Consider the following 19400-nt stretch of genomic DNA (forward strand, 5'->3'; position numbering starts at 1 on the left):
CTAGCTACTGTAACAGGACTAAAATAGTGGTTCTCAAAGTGTAGTCCTCAGACCAGCAGCACTGGTGTCACCTATAAAGTTTCTATGAATGCAAATCATTTGTTTTAACAAGCTCTCAAGGTGATTTTTAAGCAAATTAACGTTTGAGAACCACTGTACTAAAACAATCTAAAACTTATTGACACCTTATCCCAATTAAAACCAGTTTCTGTGGACTCACAGCAGCCCCATGTGTGTCAGAATAGAACTGTGCCCCATAGGGTTTTCAATGGCTGATTTTTTGGAAGCATATCACCAGGTCTTTCTTCCCTAGGAGGCACCTCTGGGTGGACTCAAACCTTCAACCTTTCCGTTAGCAGGCAAGCGTGTCAACCTTTGTGCCACCCAGAGACTCCTATTCCAACTAATGCCTTAGTAAAATTTTTTATTTTATATGGGTAACTATAACATAACAAAATTTTACCTAAAAAAAAACTGTCTATTAATTACATCATACCATACCAACCCACTGTTGTCGAGTTGATTCCGACTCATAGCGACCCTACAGGACAGAGTAGAACTGCCCCATAGAGTTTCCAAGGAGCACCTGGTGGACTCGAACTGCTAACCCCTTGGTTAGCAGCTGTAGCACTTAACCACTACGCCACCAGGGTTTCCACCATTATATCAGTTTTTATAAATATCTACTTTATAATAACAACTGTGAAAATCAAACCAAAAATAAACATTAAAGTCTACCTTTGAGTTTATTTTATTTCCAGTGTTAATGAATTACACAGAATATGTATTCATTCATAGTAAATAACCAACCACCAGACGTTAATTAGAATTTTAAAAAACTGCTAGGGAAAAGAAATCTGATTATGCACAGAACTAGATACAGAATGTCAAGAGTTAAGGGACCCTGACTAACCATCAAACTGATCTGGAAAGTACCTCCCTGTCCACCAATTTTTAAAAAGAGTGTTGAAAGACCAAAGATAAACTACAGCCATCAAAGGGAAACTGAAAAAGTGTGAAGGAAGCTAGAATAGAAGAAAAATGGTGTTCTTATGGAAGAAAAGTTTCCTTTAACCGTATTACCAAAGCCCAAACATAACCCACCTGTCTTTTTAGGAGTTCTTGAGAGAAGAGTCCGTCAGGTCTTTACAGGAATAGGATAAACCAGCTTCCTGCAAGAACCTCAGGAAAGAATGCTTCATGATAAAAACACAGGAGGGGGAAACAGAGATACTTTGGGTCAAGGTCTACTAAACAAACAAAAAATACCAAGCCCATTGCCATCAAGTCAATTCCACGTGCTACAGAGTAGAACCGTGTTCCATAGGGTGTTCTTGGCTGTATGTAGTCTTTCCAGAAGCAGGTTGCCAGGCCTTTTGTCTGTGGTGCTGCTAACCTTTAGGTAGTAGAAGAGCACAAATGCGTGTGCCTGAGGGACATTCCCAAAGTCTACTAGGGAATGAATACCCCAAGTCCTGCTTACCAGATGAACTTCCTCCCTATTCTTTAGAGGCTTCAGAGGTAAGCATAACTGCCACCATTATAACTTGCTGTAAGTTCTCCTACAGAAAACCTCTGATCCTCCAAGTCTGGGACAGCCACTCATTAACATGCACCAAGAGTACCCTGTATTTCCCACAGCATGGTAATGTGTCAAATAGGATGGTAATCCCAACTTGTCCACTAAGGCATCACCTCTGTTAAGGCAGGGACTTGGTCTGCACAACACACAGAATTAGCTGTGCGTGTGTTTAATTTATCAACAGTTGTACTCCTCAACCAACATCTTATTCCCATATATAATTATTCTGTGACAACAGTTTCCAAAAGGGGTACTGATTGCTAGAATTCAAAATTTAGTAATATATTTACTTGGTATAATAGTTTGACCTTAAGCAAATACATTTTTGTTGTCCCACTAATACCCTTCCCCAAAATAACAACTTGTAAAGCTATCCAAGAGCAAGAAGTTAAGCCATTCTCTCGAATTATAAATAACACAAAACAAACTAAATGAAGAGAAGCAGAAATGTAGCCAACAAAAGCAAAACTAATGAGGCTTAGAAAAATCAACAAAATAAATGGCATTAAAATCTTAAAACTATTCCCTGTAGCCCTAAAGCAAAGTCTACACTAGATAAATCATAAGTAATGAAGTTAAATTCAAGGATTAAGGGAGAAGATTTAAACTTGAACTGGTTTAATCAACTGAGATCTCTCTCTCCAAGAACTAAGAGTAAATTAAATCATATGTCAAAAATGCTGATATTTAGAATGGTTAAATACACAATTGGGGGGCCAGAAGTAAATTCTATTCAATACTACACACATATCAAGTACATTCAGTGTTTAAGGCTCTGTGAATACACTAGCTTTAAAAATTACATTTAATCTGAGTTCAAGAATTAATGAAATAAGGCTGTGGTGGGTGAGGGGAAAGCTGTTCTTCTACAATACTAACTCAGACTTATTTGTAATTAAAAATACATTCTTTTCCTATAAACATTTTACCAATTTGTAATCTCGGAATAACCAGACATCTTTCCAATATGGCCAACTTCCTTTCCTTCTTCATATACAAAATTCTCTATTTCTATCAGCCATTTTTTGACTTAGTTCAGTTCTGTTCAATTCCCTTTTCTTTACATTATCCTGCATTAAATTCAGGTTATAAAATCTCCTTCCTCAAATAATTTCACTAAACATCTAACCATAAATATCAAACACAGTCCAGCTTCAGTTTTAAGGTCCTGGGGCCCTATTCTCCCAGAATACACTGCTCTTTTGATTTCTATCTGCTCTTTTGATTGCCTTTATTTCACTGAGGCCTGTCACTGACCTGGTACCTTAGTTTTCTCCCAGGGTTCTGTGCACATTCTCCTTACCCACTCATCTCTCATGTCACTAGGCTCTCCTTTCCAAACTTTTTTCAAAGTCTTACTTCATATAGTTTCCCTAATCAGTTTTCTCCCTTGCTCCCTTCAAACCCCAAGTGAAGAAATGCAAGGGCAAAGAAGCCGCGACTATAGCTAAAACTTAAAGAATACCCAATTATAAAAACATTAGAAACACTAAATAGTAAAAAACTAGATGTCACTCTAACCTTTCAATTATTTATGGTTTTTAATACGTCCAGTCTAACATTACTTATTTTAACAATGCATTTCTATTAACTTTTGCCTTTGGTTATTTACACGAGAGAAAAAAGGTAATGAAGGATTCAAATTCTAAAGCATTTATACTGAATCTAGTTTCAATAACCTGAATTTAACCTCTAAATCTAAGCTATTATGTTATCTTTTACAAGCTACAAGTCATTCAGCAGTCAAGCTTTCCCTATCCACCCAGTCCAAGCCCTTCTAAGCATTTTTCACTTCCTTTCACAACTTCAAGAGAACAAGCCAAGAACATGAACATAAAAATTTTCCCAGTTAAACAATTAAAAGCCTACAATCGGTCACAAATTTCAACCTTTCTGCCACAAATGCAGTAGAGAAACACGACCTTAGTCTTCATTTCCAGTTACCCATTCTATAGCAGTAGTGTTAACAGATAATAGTGATCAAACACAGATAAGGAGTCCCTGAAACATTTTTCAAACTACCCATACAAGACTCCAAAAAAGCTCAAAGCAGTTTAACCAACTACAAATTACCTATAAAATATATTACATTTTTAACAATGTTTGAAAATGTTGGCTAGATTTTACCTCTTAAATCACACTACGAAAAAGATAAGCAAATAAGACAAGCAAACTGAAATGCCGTCCTATTTCTGACAATAAACACAGTAAATGAGAATGATTATAACAAAGTATGTATCTGGTGGCAAGGCCGTAAACCTGGATTTCCAACACAGTAGACTAAAAAAAAAAAATTACTACATGTGGACAAGGAAGAAAAAAAAAATATATATATATATATGTATGTATGTATATATAACCACCAAAAAAATCAAACTCACTGCCGTAGAGTTGATTCTGACTCATAGCGACCGTTTAAGACAGAGTAGAACTGCCCCATAGTTTCCAGGGAGCGCCTGGCGGATCTGAACCGCCAACCTCTTGGTTAGCAGCCGTAGCACTTAACCACTATGCCACCAGGGCTTCTGTACGTGTATATATACATAAATAAATAAATAACCATGACCAAAAGCTAAGTATCTACAAATAAAAATTTTTTTGAAAATACAAAGTCATTACAATATTTTCAATTGTAATATATTCTGTTCCTGATGAATATGACTTACATTAGTGACACTGGACCAAAGTCTTCATTTTACTTCCAACTAGTACATAACTACCTCACCAAGGGACTTTCCAGGAAATGGAAACAATTCTTGGATATTTTCATGCCATTTAATTATTAGAAAAATTGCTAAGTAAACTGACAAAATATGAGGGCTTCTCATCACAAACAAAAAACCTACTTTGCATTACACAATACATGGGTTTTTTCCCCCTATCTACTTAATGATTGGCATTTTGATGAGGAAAATACCTTAATAAACAAGCACTTAACGGGGCAGTAATAATTCAAAGTTTGGCCTCTTTATTCCGTAAACAAAGTCCTTAAATCAAAGATGGGCCTCCTTAAAAAAAAAAAAAAAAACTTTACTAAGAGGCAGCAAAACTCCAGAAACAATTTAAAGGCATTTAAATCAAACAGTTCTATTTAATCACAATTTTAAATGAGCTCTCACTATATATGCCAGGCCCTGTTATAAGAGCTTTACTGATATTATCTCATTTAACCTTCACAATTTCCACTTTACGGATGAGTAAATTAAGTAGATAGGATTTAAATAGCTTGTTCAATAAAAGCAGAACAGGGATTCAAACTCAGGTGGTCTGACTCCTTTATAGTACAATATTTTCCTTATCTACTATTTCCATTTCTATCTCAACTGGCAGTATTAAACATCTAGAATAACGGGGGGGAAAAAAAAAGACAAAATAAAAATCAAAACTACTTAGTAACTTCTGGAATAAGTTAAATATTCAACCTCTAAATATCCCTTCAAAACAGAGAACGCTCTAGCATCAGGTAACGGGCAAGACTTGTTTTGGACAAATCTATCATAAAAAAAAAAAAAAAAAATCATACAGAAGCTACCAAAACAAATTAACTACATTATATAAACGGGCTCAGGAGACCATGGTCTATGGGCCAAATTTAGCCCTCAACCGGTTTTCATACAGACCTTGGGTTGAGTGGTTTTACATTTTTAAAAGGGTTATAAAAACAAAACAACAACTATGCGACAGGCTATATGGTCGCAGAGCCTAAAATATTTACTATCTGGCCCTTCTCAAAAAAAAAAGTTGGCTTACCCCTGATCTAAGCTACTGGTTTCCCTCTTTAAAAAAAAAAGCTAAATATAGCAACTGACTTATAAGACACGACTGTATCAATGAGGATAAAATGGATAGATTACCTTAGCTCCAAACCAGAAGACAAAACCTCTGAAGCATAACCCCCACCCGCCCCACCAAAAAAGGGCAAAAATAAGTAGCTCCCTCTCACCAGGAGGTGGCAGCAGATTCTTCAAGAGGCAAGGTTCTGGTTTGCCCACTGGCTCAAGTTTTTTGTGGTGGCTATTAAGAAAAGCAGCTTGACCTCTCCACAGAGCTGACTTTCTGGGACTGATAATCTGCACAAAAAGGAAATGGGAAAGGAGACTGAACAGGTGACAAGAACTAATCACATCCTCTTTAGTGACCTGTTCACTCCCACAGTGAAAAATGACACCATTTCCTAAATGTAGCTGGGTTAAGGGGTTGGGGGTGGGGGAGAAAGCGAATGAAAATGATCAGCTTACATTATTCAAGGCTGTACTTTTGCTTTTACAATTTTTAAGAGTTACTACCCTTCTGTTAGTTGACAAAGACAATGGATTTCTGTCTTTGCAACTTTAAGCAAGATGACATTTTAAAGATGAGAAGGTGAAAAGAAAAAAATGCTAGCCTTTAAGTATTTCCCAGCAGAGCTAAACCAGAAGTCAAAACAGGAAATTACAAGTCAATTTAACACATGCAAGAGTCTCAGGTACTGTCTGACTACACTAGCTAATTGGCCTGACAAGCAATGGCAAACAGCCATTAACTAACAGTGCCAGGCCTCTCATTCTGGTTCCAACACTCTACTACATAATGAAAAACTTCATTCCTGCTCAGAAACCCTGGGTCACTTAAATAACATTAGTACAAAACATGCCATGTCATGAAGCGCCTCGATATTCATGATGACTCAGCAACTGCTGCAAAACATCCAATTTGACAGCTTAGGGTAGAATACAGCAAGCAGGTAGTTCACAAAAGTTTCAGTAAAGACTAAGGAAAAGCCCTTAATATAAGATTAAAAAACAGATAAACCAGAAAGCACTCTTCTGTATATACCTGAATACTTTTCTTTGGTAGTTCCTGCCAGTATTAAATAAAACATGTAGTGTTGATCAAGAAATCTCAAAACATCTTTAATCCCAATTCAAAAGCTAAAAATACATATATATTTTTTAAATAAATCAAGCAGCTGGGGCAAGAAGCTTAAAGTATTTTAGATAGGGAGCAATGATAATTTACGAAAATTTAAAACTTAAAAACTATACAGCCTGAAATCGTATCAATTCTAGGGCAGTTTAGATCACAGGCATTCTGTTAAGACATTATTTCCTCAAAATTAGATTCTTATCTAAGTAAATTTAAAAATAAACTGTGATTACAACTTTCGCTGCCTGGAATATATTAACTCCCTTCTAAACTCTGTCCAAACTTTTTATTCATCTGTATTGAAAACGTTTTTCTATGTGTAGTAATTTTCTTTTAAGCAAATCGTAGAAAGCACTGAGATATTCTATAGGAGAAACAGAAAGCATGTATGTCTTTCATTCTACAAAAGAGGCTTAAGTTAAATGGTCAAGGCTTGTGACCTGAATTCTAGCATTAAATCTGCCTACAAGTACCTGTTCCTCACAAAGCCATGTGAAAACGAGGCACTTTCTGTACATATCCGTGGAAAAACTAGCAGGAGATAATAGTAATGCCAAGCCTTCTGACTATTAGAGACCTACTTGATATAATACATAATCCACAATTTTTACTTTCAAAAGTTCTCCTCAAATCTGTACTTAATGATACAATTTAACACCACCAACAAACATGTTAAAGTGTTCATTATTATCATGCAAAATAAAGCAATCTAGGAAGTCTACCTGACTGTATGCAACAAGTTATTACACCCTTTTGCTATACTTTTGTTTCTAACAAGTTTAAGACACACACTTCCCACCTTAGTGTCAATCAGTTTTATAAGTGGCTTTATTAAAATAGGTATTTGGTATTTTCTGCTCTACCATCCGCCAACACACAAATAACATTTAAAAATGGAATTTTCTCAGAAACGAATGTCTCATTTATACTTAGGCTAAACTCCTTATAATTTTTAACACCCAGGAGTGTACACGGTGATTAAATTATAAGACCACAAACATTCCTAGAGCGTCAAAAGTCCTTAAACTTTTAGAACACGCCCCATAATATTAAAATATTTTGTGTATGAGATCAGAAATGGAATCCTGGTCAACTGTGGAGAACGGCCAATTCTAGTTTCCAAAGTAAAAGGAGGAAGAAAAAAAAAAGAGACAGGTGGGGAGGGAAGAGCCGCGCAGCGCAGAAAATACGTAAGGGTGGAGAGGGACTTTCAAAATGCCCCAGTGCCACGGTTAACTATATCCCGGTTAAGAAAAAAAAGTTGAGCGAATGCTCTCAGATTGAGGACGGACAAGGGCGGCGGAGACGGAGAATTAATCAATCGGCTGAGAGTATATTATTCCATTTTCCGTGTAACAGCGCCCCCCAGTCTCCCGTGAGTCCAAGAAGCCGATTCCTCGGAGCAGCCCCCTCCCCACAGACTGAACCGCGGGAGACTAGAAAACGCACAGCCCGCGTAATGGGCTCCGGCCGCATCTTTTCCTTTCTCCCTCGAGAGGCTGTGAGTAATACCTCCAAATCCCCAATCCCCGCCAAAAAAAAGAAAGAAACGCGCGCACCGTGGGCCTAGAATTTCTTTTCCCGCCCTGAGCCTGCCGGGGAAGCCCCTGACCCAGAGACTATGCGAGAGGCGGCCCAAGCCACACATGTGCGCCGCACGGCTGGGCCTGTCTCAGCCCACTTCCCGTCGCCACCCCAGCGGCCTGAGCTCCCGCCGCCTCAATCGGGCCTTCCTCCGGCCCTCCCATCCGATCCACGTGCGGCGGGTGTGGGGAGCCAGAGCCCCGCACTGCCTGACCCCTCTCGCCCAGCCCCCGACCCGTTAGGCCACCGCGGCGTCGGGGTTCCGTACCTGGTGCTGTTGTCGCCCCTGCGCGTAAGGCTTAATTGGCCCCTGGTGGCAACGCCGCGTCCGGATCTTGCCACCGCCGCCGCCGCCCCCTCCTATTCCTCCGGCTCCCGAGGCCATGGTGGAGCCTCCGCTGCTTCCCGCTCCGCGGCGGGTAAGGGGGGCGGGAGAGGCAGAGGCGACGGCCTTAGAGCCCCCCCCGCCCGGTCCCGGCCCAAAAGTCCGCCCGCGCTACCCACACGGTGGGACACAGGCACACCAGGGACCTCGAGGTTGCGAGCAGGAGGGGAGAGAGGGTGCGCGCTGGCAGAGGGGGAGGGGGTGGCGGCGGCGGAGGCCGAGGAGCTGGCTCCGGTCCGGCAGCCTTCCGCGGTCCCCCGCCTCTGTGTATGTCACGGTCTCTATGGAGATCTTCCGCAGAGGACAGTGCGAGCGGCTCCGGGCGCTGCTGAGGCCTAACTCGACCGCCGGCTGGTAGGGGATCTTCTTCCGTCGCTCTAGCCGTCGCTGCCGCAGCTGAAGCCGCCGGCGCCGCCCGCCTACCCCTCCCCTCTGCGCACAGCGCCCGCCCTGCCGTCGTCGTCCCTGCAGTCGCCGCCGCTGTTGCGCCTATTGCCGCTGCTAAGGCCGCCGCGGTCGCGAGCCAGGACACCGTCACTCGTTAGCGCCCGACGCCTATGCATCATCTCGCTGCGACCTGCGAGGGGAGGAGGAAGGAAGAGCTCTACGAGCCCGCGCTCTCGGCCGCGCGGTGCGCTGGGTAACGTAGTTCAGGAGGAGCACGTGAGTTCTGGCGAAGGAAGGCGCGGGGTGGTGGATCCGCCGAGCGCCGCAGAGGCACTGAGCGGGCGGTTACGTTCGTTTTCCTGCCCTTAGCTTTAGGCTTAGGCTCTGAAGAACCATTTAACATAAAAACAGTAAGCTCCCAACCACTCTACTTCTCCCTATCTAGCAGAAAGTAAGCAGAGGGTGAAATCAGCGACAGGAGCTAAGTGATATCTTTTAACAACAACAAAAACTCTGTGGTTGAAAAAGCAATGTCCAAAATCATTCGTAGGCCGAAAGCACAATTAGAAAATGTATACAGCTTCATTAAGGTCCTATTAGACATGTACACAAGGGCTAGAATTCTGGCTCCCCCACTCAAAATCTCTGAACCTTGGCGTCCTCCTCCAGAAAATAACTTTTAAGTTCACCTTATAGAGCTGGTGCCTACAAGAAATGCAATAAATGGTGGCTATTATGATTACCTACGCAGCTCACAATAGAAGTAAAATGTATATTTTCAGTAATACAAGTGTGCATATGTATGTTCCAAATAAAAGGCATCGTGTTCAGGGAGTAAGTGAGCATAGGCTCAAGATTGAATCCATACGTATGTAGAGATTCTAAGCGCTGACGGTTAGACAGGTCTTGATGATCACGTGGACCGCCCCTCTCAACGGACACCAAAGACTTCCTAGACAATTTGGGTGGTGCGTTCAAGGACACAGAGCTGGGCAGTCAAACCCAGAACTGTAACACAACTTTTGTATAAGAGTCAAGATGAGTAGTCAGATGATTAAAGAGAAAACTCTACTATTGTTCCATTTTGAGACAGTTGATTTTAAAGCTTTTAAGTAGCTTTGGAGTCAAATAGACTTAGTTTCAAATCTATCATTTACTAGCTGTATAGTCCAGAGGAAGCTATTGATCTTCTCTGTAAGCCTCAGTTTCTTTATCTGTAAATAGAATGAATTTTTATTTCAACAGGATGGTGGTTCTGGTGAAAGGGCTTACGTATTTATGTGCTGTATAATACCTAGTTTATAAAAACTACTGTGTAGAAAGCATTTAATATCAGTCAAGCTGTCAGGTACAAATCTTTAGCGCCAAGATTTTTATACAGTCTCCACCACCTAGCTGCTCAATTCAAGTCACTATATAAATCACATAAGTGAAATTGTGAAACCAAATTTATAGTACCTTTGAACTTGTAGTATGTTTCAGCACCTAAAAGAACTATGCTGTATAGGCATAAGCTTACAAAGCATATGGTTTTCAGTGGCATCTCTGACCAGAAGCACCAACACTCAAGAAGTTGCCAAATATGAAAAACAAAATTAATTTGTTTCCCTGCCCCAGCCTCGTGCCTTCACCATACCTAACTCCTCACTAGACTTTCTAGGTATACCTGCTCAGCACTTTACCCTTCTTAAGTACAATTGTTTCTCTTGGATGCTTTCCCCTCTTCAACTGAAGCCTGGTTCTTTTGTAAGCCTTAGCTAGGTATTTGACAAGCGGGGTGAAGTAATTCTGGATAAGCTAACTCACATGGAGAACCTCTACCTGAATTTCCTAACTGGGCTACATATATAGGAGATTGAACTGTAGCCACATCCCATTTTTCCTTTTCATCTACCAGACTCAAAATTTCCAGTACAAGACTATGGACTGGCTAGAGCTCAAAAATGATGTCTTTCTTGGAGGCGTGGGTCAGCCCTCACATTCAAGTTTTGAAAGCAAGGGCTGTGCAGAAGAATTGGGCCAAACTTCAGAATCAAAGATTGGTGGGATTTGAGAAGCTGTGGAAAAATACAAATTCCTTTCAGTTGTTTAACTCATTACCTCACAGAATTCATTTAACTCATTTCACATTTACTTTATTCCTTTGATGTAAAACAACATCCAAGGAAACAATAATACACTAGCTCCACATTTGTGTGACTGCATTTTTGGAAGCTTTACCAGGCAGTTTGAGAGCAGAGACAGAATAAAGGACAGGAGGGAAGCTGTGTTCAAAACTTCCCACTGCTCAGTTTTACCCTGACATAGTATCAGCCTCATTATGGGATGAGATGACTTCTTATTGCATGGTTTGGGATGTTAAAATAACATTATTTCTGTGCTGAGATATAGTGTAGAGTTCCAAATCACCATCTCACACATTTTTGGAACTCATTCTTCTGTTAGCAATTATGAGTAGTAGAATGAGTTATAATAAATTATTTTGATTGTAAAGCTTTAAGGAAAATTATAACAAAAGATCTGCCTGCATCCAAACAAACAAATAAATATTGAGCATTGCTCTAAAAGATACTATATATAAATCGGAAAAAAAGGTCAAATGGCATATAACAATAATAGGCGTTCTTGAAATCCTTCCAGCCATGTTGGAAATTAACAAGCGTTTGAGGAAGGAAATAAGTATTATTTAGTGCTTATAATTAAGCACTTTACATAGATAATAGGATTTAATTTCCTCAAAAACCTATGAGATATTACTATTTGTATTTCACAGAATCAGAAGCTACCATTTATAAATTTTGTGTTATGAACTAGCTGTCTCTTTCTTCATCCATTTCTTTCTATTAGTAACTTCTATTCCTGTCAGTCTTTAACCAGTAACCAAACCAACCCATTGCTGTTGAGGCGATTCCGACTCATAGCAACTCTATAGGACAGAGTTGAACTGCCCCATAGGGTTTCCAGGGAGTGGCTGGTGGATTTGAACTGCTGACCTTTTGATTAGCAGCTGTGCTCTTAACCACTACACCACCAGGGCTCCCAACCAGTAACCAACTGCCTTCAAATCAGTCACCACTCCTGGTGACCCCATACGCGTCAGAGTGCACTGGGCTTCATAGGGTTTTCAATGGCTAATTTTTCAGAAGTAGATCACCAGGGCTTTCTTCCCAGGTACCTCTGGGTGGACTCAAAGCCCCTACCTTTTGGTAAGCAGCCAAGTGAATTAACCATTTATACCACCAAGGGACTCCTTATCAGTCTTTAGGCCAAGTCAAAATTGGGATGGCTTTAGTAAGTGATCTTGTGTTTTGGGTTCTTTCATTGAGTAACTTTTAATAGAAACTTGCCCCCCCACCCCCCCCCCCCCCACACACACACATACACACTAAATTTTAAGCTCCAAAAGGATAAGGAATTTTTTCCCAGTGTTATAACCTCAGCACATGGATCAGTGCTGACACATGGCGGTCTCTATAGATACTACAGTTCATTTTCCCAATATACCATTATTACCAATACAGCTAAACTCATTTATATAACCGGATCTAACCTGACCTGAATGTATTTGCTACATAAGAAATTAATTTTTTGCAATTCATGATAAAGCATGAATACCATGAATAAGTCCCTATGAAAGTGTTATATAAAGATTTTCATGTTATCCTAACAATCCTGAGAAGAATCATTATCCTCATTTTACAGAAAAGGAAACTGAGTCACTGAGGGTATAATAATAAATTGCAGCACTAATGAGTGGCAGAGTCAACGTTTAAAATGATTTCTCCACTCCTTACCCCAAAGCTCATCGCTTACCTTTACCATCATTCTACCACTTTTGTAGCTAGTTTCGGAACCCACCTACCATTTACAATATTTTTTATTTGAGAATATATTATTTCCAATTCAATTAAGAGCAAAATGTTTTAGGAAGATCTCTCTCTGATGGCCTCCACATGGACTGGAATGTTTCGAGTCTGGTCCTACTGTATTGCAGAGCAAGAATAGACATTTGCTTAATGTGATGTGATAACCATGGAAAGACCAGACTCAGATAACTCAGTCAGGGTCACCTGAGAAGCAGGAAATCCCATCTTGGCACAAAGATAAGAGGATATTTTGTGGGATGGAAATGAAGAGTACACCACCAGGGCCATTTTGGTGTAAGAAATGTTGTAACCTATGAATGTCAGAGAGAAGCCATGTTAACAAAACCAATAAAATTCAACTATAGCATAGAGACAAAAAGAATTCTGTGAAGGATAAGGAGAAAACTAATAGCTATTCATTTTTAGACCAAGTGGCAGAAACTGACCAAAAAAAAAAAAAAAACACAAAAGGACAACAATCCCTACTTCAAATAACCAAAGATGAAAATCAAGAATAGATCAGCTGTATTTTTCTTACCTGGATTCAGTGTTGTCAGCCAAAACAAATGGCCTGTTGGGAGACATCTCAATTTATGAAAAGACTATTTACTACTAGGATACCCCTCCCCAAGAAACTTCTTTATTTTTTACCATATAAATGATAACTATCTGTGAATTATAACTTAGCAAATACAGAGGCTGCTGACCCTTCTCTAGTAGATAAGGAATAGTCACTAATTACAAATGGAATACAATTTAGTCCAAGCCTAACTTGGATTGAAAAATAGCCTTCACAAAGCAAAAGCAAAGAAGTTTCCTGGACACATCCCAATACTTTGAGGGACAGAGTAGCTGGGGCTGGGGCCTGGGGACCATAGTTTCAGGGAACATCTAGGTCAATTGGCGTAACATAGTTTATTAAGAAAATATTCTACATCTGGCTTTTGTGAGTGGTGTCTGGGGTCTTAAAAGCTTGTGAGCGGTCATCTAAGATACATGGATTGGTACCATCCCACCTGGAGCAAAAGAATGCAGAAAATCAAAGACACAAGGAAAATATTAGCCGAAAGGACTAAAGAAAGGACCACATGAGCCAGAGACCTCACTAGCCTGAGACTAGAAGAACTAGATTGTGCCTGGCTACCATCAATGACCACCCTGACAGGGAGCACAATAGAGAGTCCTAGACAGAGCAGGAAAAAAATGTAGCACAGAATTCAAATTTACGTAAAAAGACCAGACTTAATGGTCTGACAGAGACTGGAGGAACCCCAAAACTATGGCCCCAGATGCACTGTTAACCCAGAACTGAAACCATTCCCGGAACCCACTCTTCAGACAAAGATCAGACAGAAATATAAAACAAAAAATAATCGACGTGAGGACTATGCTTTTTAGTTCAAACAGATGTATGAGACCAAATGGGCAGCTCCTGTCCAGAGGCAGCATGAAAAGGCAGGAAGGGGCAGGAACTGGTTGAATGAACACAGGGAACCCCAGGGTAGAAAGGGGGAGTGTGCTGTCACATTGTGGGGATTGCAACTAAAGTTACAAAACAGTATGTGTATAAATTTTTGAATGAGAAATAACTTGAGCTGTTAACTTTCACCTAAAGCACAATAAAAAATTAAAAAATTTTAAAAAACAACAGAAAAATAGCCTTCATATTCTCTTCAAAAAGGTAAGATAGTCCTGGCCAAAGAAATATTTAAAGATGACAATTACAAGAAGTTAGGAAGCGTTACCTATTTTATCCCACCAGCACAAAATGGGGTTTCTGCTGTGATGTCTATTAAAGCAAATTACTATTTTATTGAATAATTTTAGATAGATCTCTATAATCTTCCATATACATTTTCACACAATTATTACCAAGCTTTTCACTAGAAAGAAAAATAATGTAAAACTAGTAGGGTTTTTTTTTTTAATTTCATTCTGCTATACACTTTGGAAACCCTGGTGGCATAGTGGTTAAGTGCTACGGCTGCTAACCAAAGGGTCAGCAGTTCAAATCCGCCAGGCACTCCTTGGAAACTCTATGGGGCAGTTCTGCTCTGTCGTATAGGGTTGCTATGAGTTGAAATCGACTTGACAGCACTGGGTTTTGTTTTGGTTTGGCTATACACTTTAATCTCAACTGGAGAAAGTGAGAACCGAGCAGCCCGAAGTAGGGTTGGGATTCATTTACTGTGTTCTCTTGTCTTTTGGGAATAAAGTAATACTTAAGACAGAATGAATTAATATAACCAAATTTTTATTAACTTCTTTTATCACTTGATGCCATCTAAGATTTTTCCACTTCCTGACTACATATGTCTATGTATACTAGGCTTTGGCATCTGTGTGTTTATGCGTATTCCATTATAGTTTAGGGCACATTTTAAAGTCATTAATCTTGAGTGGAAATTCAGTTTTATTATATGAAATAATAATTAAATGCAGGAAGGCCAGTCCCATCCTGACATTTAAGACAGTCAAAGAATCATCAACTAGAATTAATTCATTTAAAAAAATATTTATTGAGAGTTTACCGTGTCAGTTTCTGGTCTCTGCATTTAGTATATGTTAGTGCACAAAGGGCAACAGGTTTTTTAACGGGAGTGCACAAAACAGTAAAACAATCTCTGTCCACGTGGTATATTTTACTGAATTCTCTTAAAGTTTACTCTATTATACTCTATGAACTACCAAGCACTTAACACTAATAATTCACCTAAAAAATTTCAGCTGTTGGGATTTTCTAAGCACAGGCTATTGATACCACCCCATACAATACATCCATTTGCTTTATTTAGTTTTTTAATATAATTCATCAGTTCGATGAGAAAACTGGACTCATCATTAAAGTTGCAAGCTGTGTAAAGCTATAACATTCACAAAATTTAATTGGCTAACACTCAGCATCAAGCTTTTCGATTTTTAAAAATCAGTGGTAGAGAATGCCCGAATTTATCAGATCCTGACCTATTAAGAGTTTTCTTTTCAAGAGCATTCTACTAATTAGCATGTAAACAGACCCAATATACACAACACTTTCTCCCCTCTACATCCCCTCCCCCCTCCATGCCCATCAAGAAAAGCAGGAACTATCTAGTTTTTTCTTAGCCCACTGACCTGCAGTGTTGACATCCCTTGGGAGCTTGTTAAAATAAAGCACCTCATGCTTATTCAAGGCCTACCCAATCACAGTCTGCATTGAACAAGACCCCCAGGTATATGAACACTCCATCTGAGCAGTACTGATTTAAAATGTAACCATGTCACCAGAATTAAGCCCATCTGAAATGCTAAGATTCTATAACTAAACATTAGTTATGTAATAAAATATACTTGAGTATACGTATTTAACACAGGAGAAAGATATGGCTGTCTGCTTCTGTAAAGATTTACAACTTCAGAAACCCTGTGGGGCACTTCTACTTTGTCCTATAGCATTGTTATGAGTCAGAATTGACTCAACAGCAGTAGGTTTCGATTTCGTTTATAGATATTTAAAGAATACTTTGCTAATTCCTAAATATCCGTCTTTGCTCACACAGATTTCCCTTTGTAAGCAACATACGAGAAACAAAAAACATGTATGTAAACAATTTGATAATCCAAGATGCTATGTGCAGAGAGAAATTCTGAAAAGAAGTATCAGTCTACTTTAGAATTGCCATGATTTTTTGCTTTATGAAGTACTTACAAAATCATTTGTAAAGCAGAAAAACAAGCAAGCACTCTAGGAGGGAATATTCTTAGAACTGAATTGGCATCTCATATCTAGAATGCTAGATAATAAGTCAGGCAACTTGGAGTAAAAGCTACCCCATTTCTTAACTGTAAGGGCAGGAATTGTAGCAGCTTTCTACTTGCCAAAAAAATAGATTACCCACTTCTAATACCTTGGCCTCTTAAATACTTACTGTGAAGCCAAAACAATAATCAGATACAGTATTTTCTCCAAAAATTAATTCTGGAAAAGCTAAATTTAATAACAATAATGTATCCTTTAATCTAAAAATTCCCTGAAGTTGGTTATCAAAAGTATTCTTTTCACAACACATCTAGAGTTCCTCTTGACTTCCACAACAGGTAAGGCCTAGAAAGTTGTAAAATAGAATAAATGTAGAATCATGTTTAAAAGGCTCACATATCCCTCCCCAGCTGTAGGCCAACTATAAACACATTTATTCGTATGAACATGTAAGCATTCAAAAAAGATGATGAGGTAACCAAGCCTTCATTAAAGAGCAGGTTTAGAAAGCCCTGACCTTCTTTAGTCCACAACAACCAACAATTTAAGTGAGAGCTGAAGAATCAGCAACTTAAAGAGCATGTTGATTTTTCCCTCTTTATTTACCATTTGGCACATTTCACTTTTACCAAAGATGAAATTAGCAAAAAAGCTAAATTTAAGGATTGTTTTCTTTTTATTTTCATAAGCCCTTTTTTTCAAAGGAAGCTACAGTATTACCTGAAATGAAAATCTGGAGACAGTACATCTTTGTTCTCTATTACCATAGGCAGCAGAGTTGATTTAACAGAGCAATTAACCAAATAAAATGGCTAGTTAATGAGATGTTTTTAAGCCACCAACAACCTAAGGCCTCAACATATCTCACATTGTTTGGATTCATTATAAGGATCTGTAGGATATGACATACCAAAAGTACGGTTTTTCAAACACAAAAAACAAAGGTCAAAAACGCTCTTCGTGTATTCTCCAAAGCAAATACCAGTGAGTTATACCACTTTGTGTTCAATATTAGATAGCCAGCATTGCCACACAAAACAAAGGCAACTCTGCAGGCCTTGAATAAAACCTGTTTAAACACACCACCCACACCTAAGGGAAAACTACCTCTACACAGGAAGAGTCAAGGTTCCACTGAAGTAAAACATCAAAGCCAACTATAGGTCTCCACAGAGGCATGAACCTAGCAACAAAGAGTTCCATCAACTGCAATTAAACCCAAGCCATAATGTAAATGCTTTAAATTAGTAATAGTTAAGCCTCTTTTTCCTTTGTGTGGTCATAAGATCTTGCACCCTAGTGAATCAGCAAAAGCTCTTGAGCACTTCCAATACAAGAATCACCTGCTTTTAGGCCCATCTGTTTTAGCAGGCACGCTGGGACAAATGATTGATTTTAGCTTCAACCTTCCTAACACTTGAGTCTAATACCTTGTCACATTTGTACAAGATGGTCCTCGGTAGTATGGCAGTTACTCTGCAAACAGATTGTGATCTAAATATGAAACTGAATACTATAAAGATCATAGAAGAAAAAATAGGACCAACAATACAGGCCCTGATATGCAGTATTAACAGGATACAAACCACAACAACATACAAACCCCAGAAGATAAGCTAGATATCTGAGATCTTCTAAAAATTAAACACACTCATCAAAAGACTTCACCAGATGGGCGGAGCCAAGATGGCAAATAGACAGACGTTTCTGGCAAGCCCTCTTTACAACAAAGACCAAAAAAAAAAAGTGAAATGAGTATATTTATGACAAGCTAGGAGCCCTGAACATCAAAGGCAAGCTTAGAAAACGAACTGAGGGGCAGGGGGAGGAAGAGAGGGTTCAGCAGCGGAGAGGAGTTAACGTACCTGAATCAAGCAGAGCCCTCAGGCACCATATCTGGGAGCAGCGGCGGCAGGCTGGTACTAGCATTTAGCCGCAGTTTCCAAAGGGAGAAGCAGCCAACCACACAGCCTACTCACACCTCTGGAACCAGACAAGAATGGCACTCTGGGCAAAAGCTAAGTACTTGCATATATTTTCCATGCCCCCCTCCCCCACATCCAAGCCAGCTTCAGCGGCTGACTTCCCTGGGCCTGAGATAGGCCCTATTGAGCACCTAGAGCCATCCTCCAGGCCTTGGAGAAGGAATAAATTTGCAAATGGGGGAAAAGATAATTTGCCAGCTCCAATAACTGGGGGAGCTCAGGACAGAACCGGCTACTGTCCAGGCATAAACAGTCCGTAGTCTTTGAGCACCTTTCCACTCTGCATGGACCTGTGTGGGCCTATTTCAGAATAGGCCCTTGTTGGCAGACTCTGTTTCAGCTGTGCAGCGGAGAGGTGAGTGTTTGGTGTTTGACATTGCTTTACTTATTAAACAGGGTCCTCACCTACCCACATCAGGGGCCTAAGGACTGGTAGCTCCACTCAAATTACCCAGCCACCCACGACAGGGGTCCAAGGATAACTGGTCCTTAAACCAAAAACATTTGGTGCCCATGGTCCGTCTGCAAAACCCACCCACCTGTACGCTCTAGGGAACAGGGACACACTTTTACTCAGAGACACGTTGGGGATGATTCTCAGCCCCCTGCCTTGTTCAGAGTGTGATCCCCTGCTGCAACCAGATATGGCTACCTACAGTAATTGTTCCTGCCCCTCTAACACTGTAGGACAGAGCCTGTACCACACACTTGATGATTGCTACTTGAACACCTGAGCTGAATTCATACAAGAAATGTAAACGGACTCCTAAACTGATATAACAGCTCTAGCCGTCTGGGGACAGGAGGTCAGAGCTCCAAAGGTGAAAATAATCAAGCTAGCTCACTCAAGCAACACATTTGGGCATATCAAAACAAAACAAAGCAAGAAGCTATGACACAGTACACAAACATAAAATAAACTAATACAATAACTTATAGATGGCTCGGAGACAGCAGTCAATATCCA

At 39.8% G+C, this 19400-nt stretch overlaps 1 protein-coding gene across 3 annotated transcripts in view; it reads right to left on the minus strand.

The window, feature by feature from the left end:
• Positions 1-8890, minus strand: part of NUP153 (nucleoporin 153) — a 75215-nt gene extending 66325 nt beyond the window's left edge. For 2 of the 3 annotated variants that reach the window (XM_003416456.4, XM_010596193.3), the window contains exon 1: positions 8340-8890. In XM_003416456.4, coding sequence (XP_003416504.2) covers positions 8340-8456 — 117 coding nt within the window. In that variant the 5' untranslated portion in view covers positions 8457-8890. Of the gene's footprint in view, positions 1-5525; positions 8239-8339 lie in introns of those variants that run through there. The other variant, XM_023555775.2, reaches the window with a different exon arrangement.
• Between the last annotated feature and the right edge of the window lie 10510 nt (positions 8891-19400).

This window comes from Loxodonta africana, chromosome 1 (assembly GCF_030014295.1).
Source record: "Loxodonta africana isolate mLoxAfr1 chromosome 1, mLoxAfr1.hap2, whole genome shotgun sequence".
Lineage (NCBI taxonomy): Eukaryota > Metazoa > Chordata > Mammalia > Proboscidea > Elephantidae > Loxodonta > Loxodonta africana.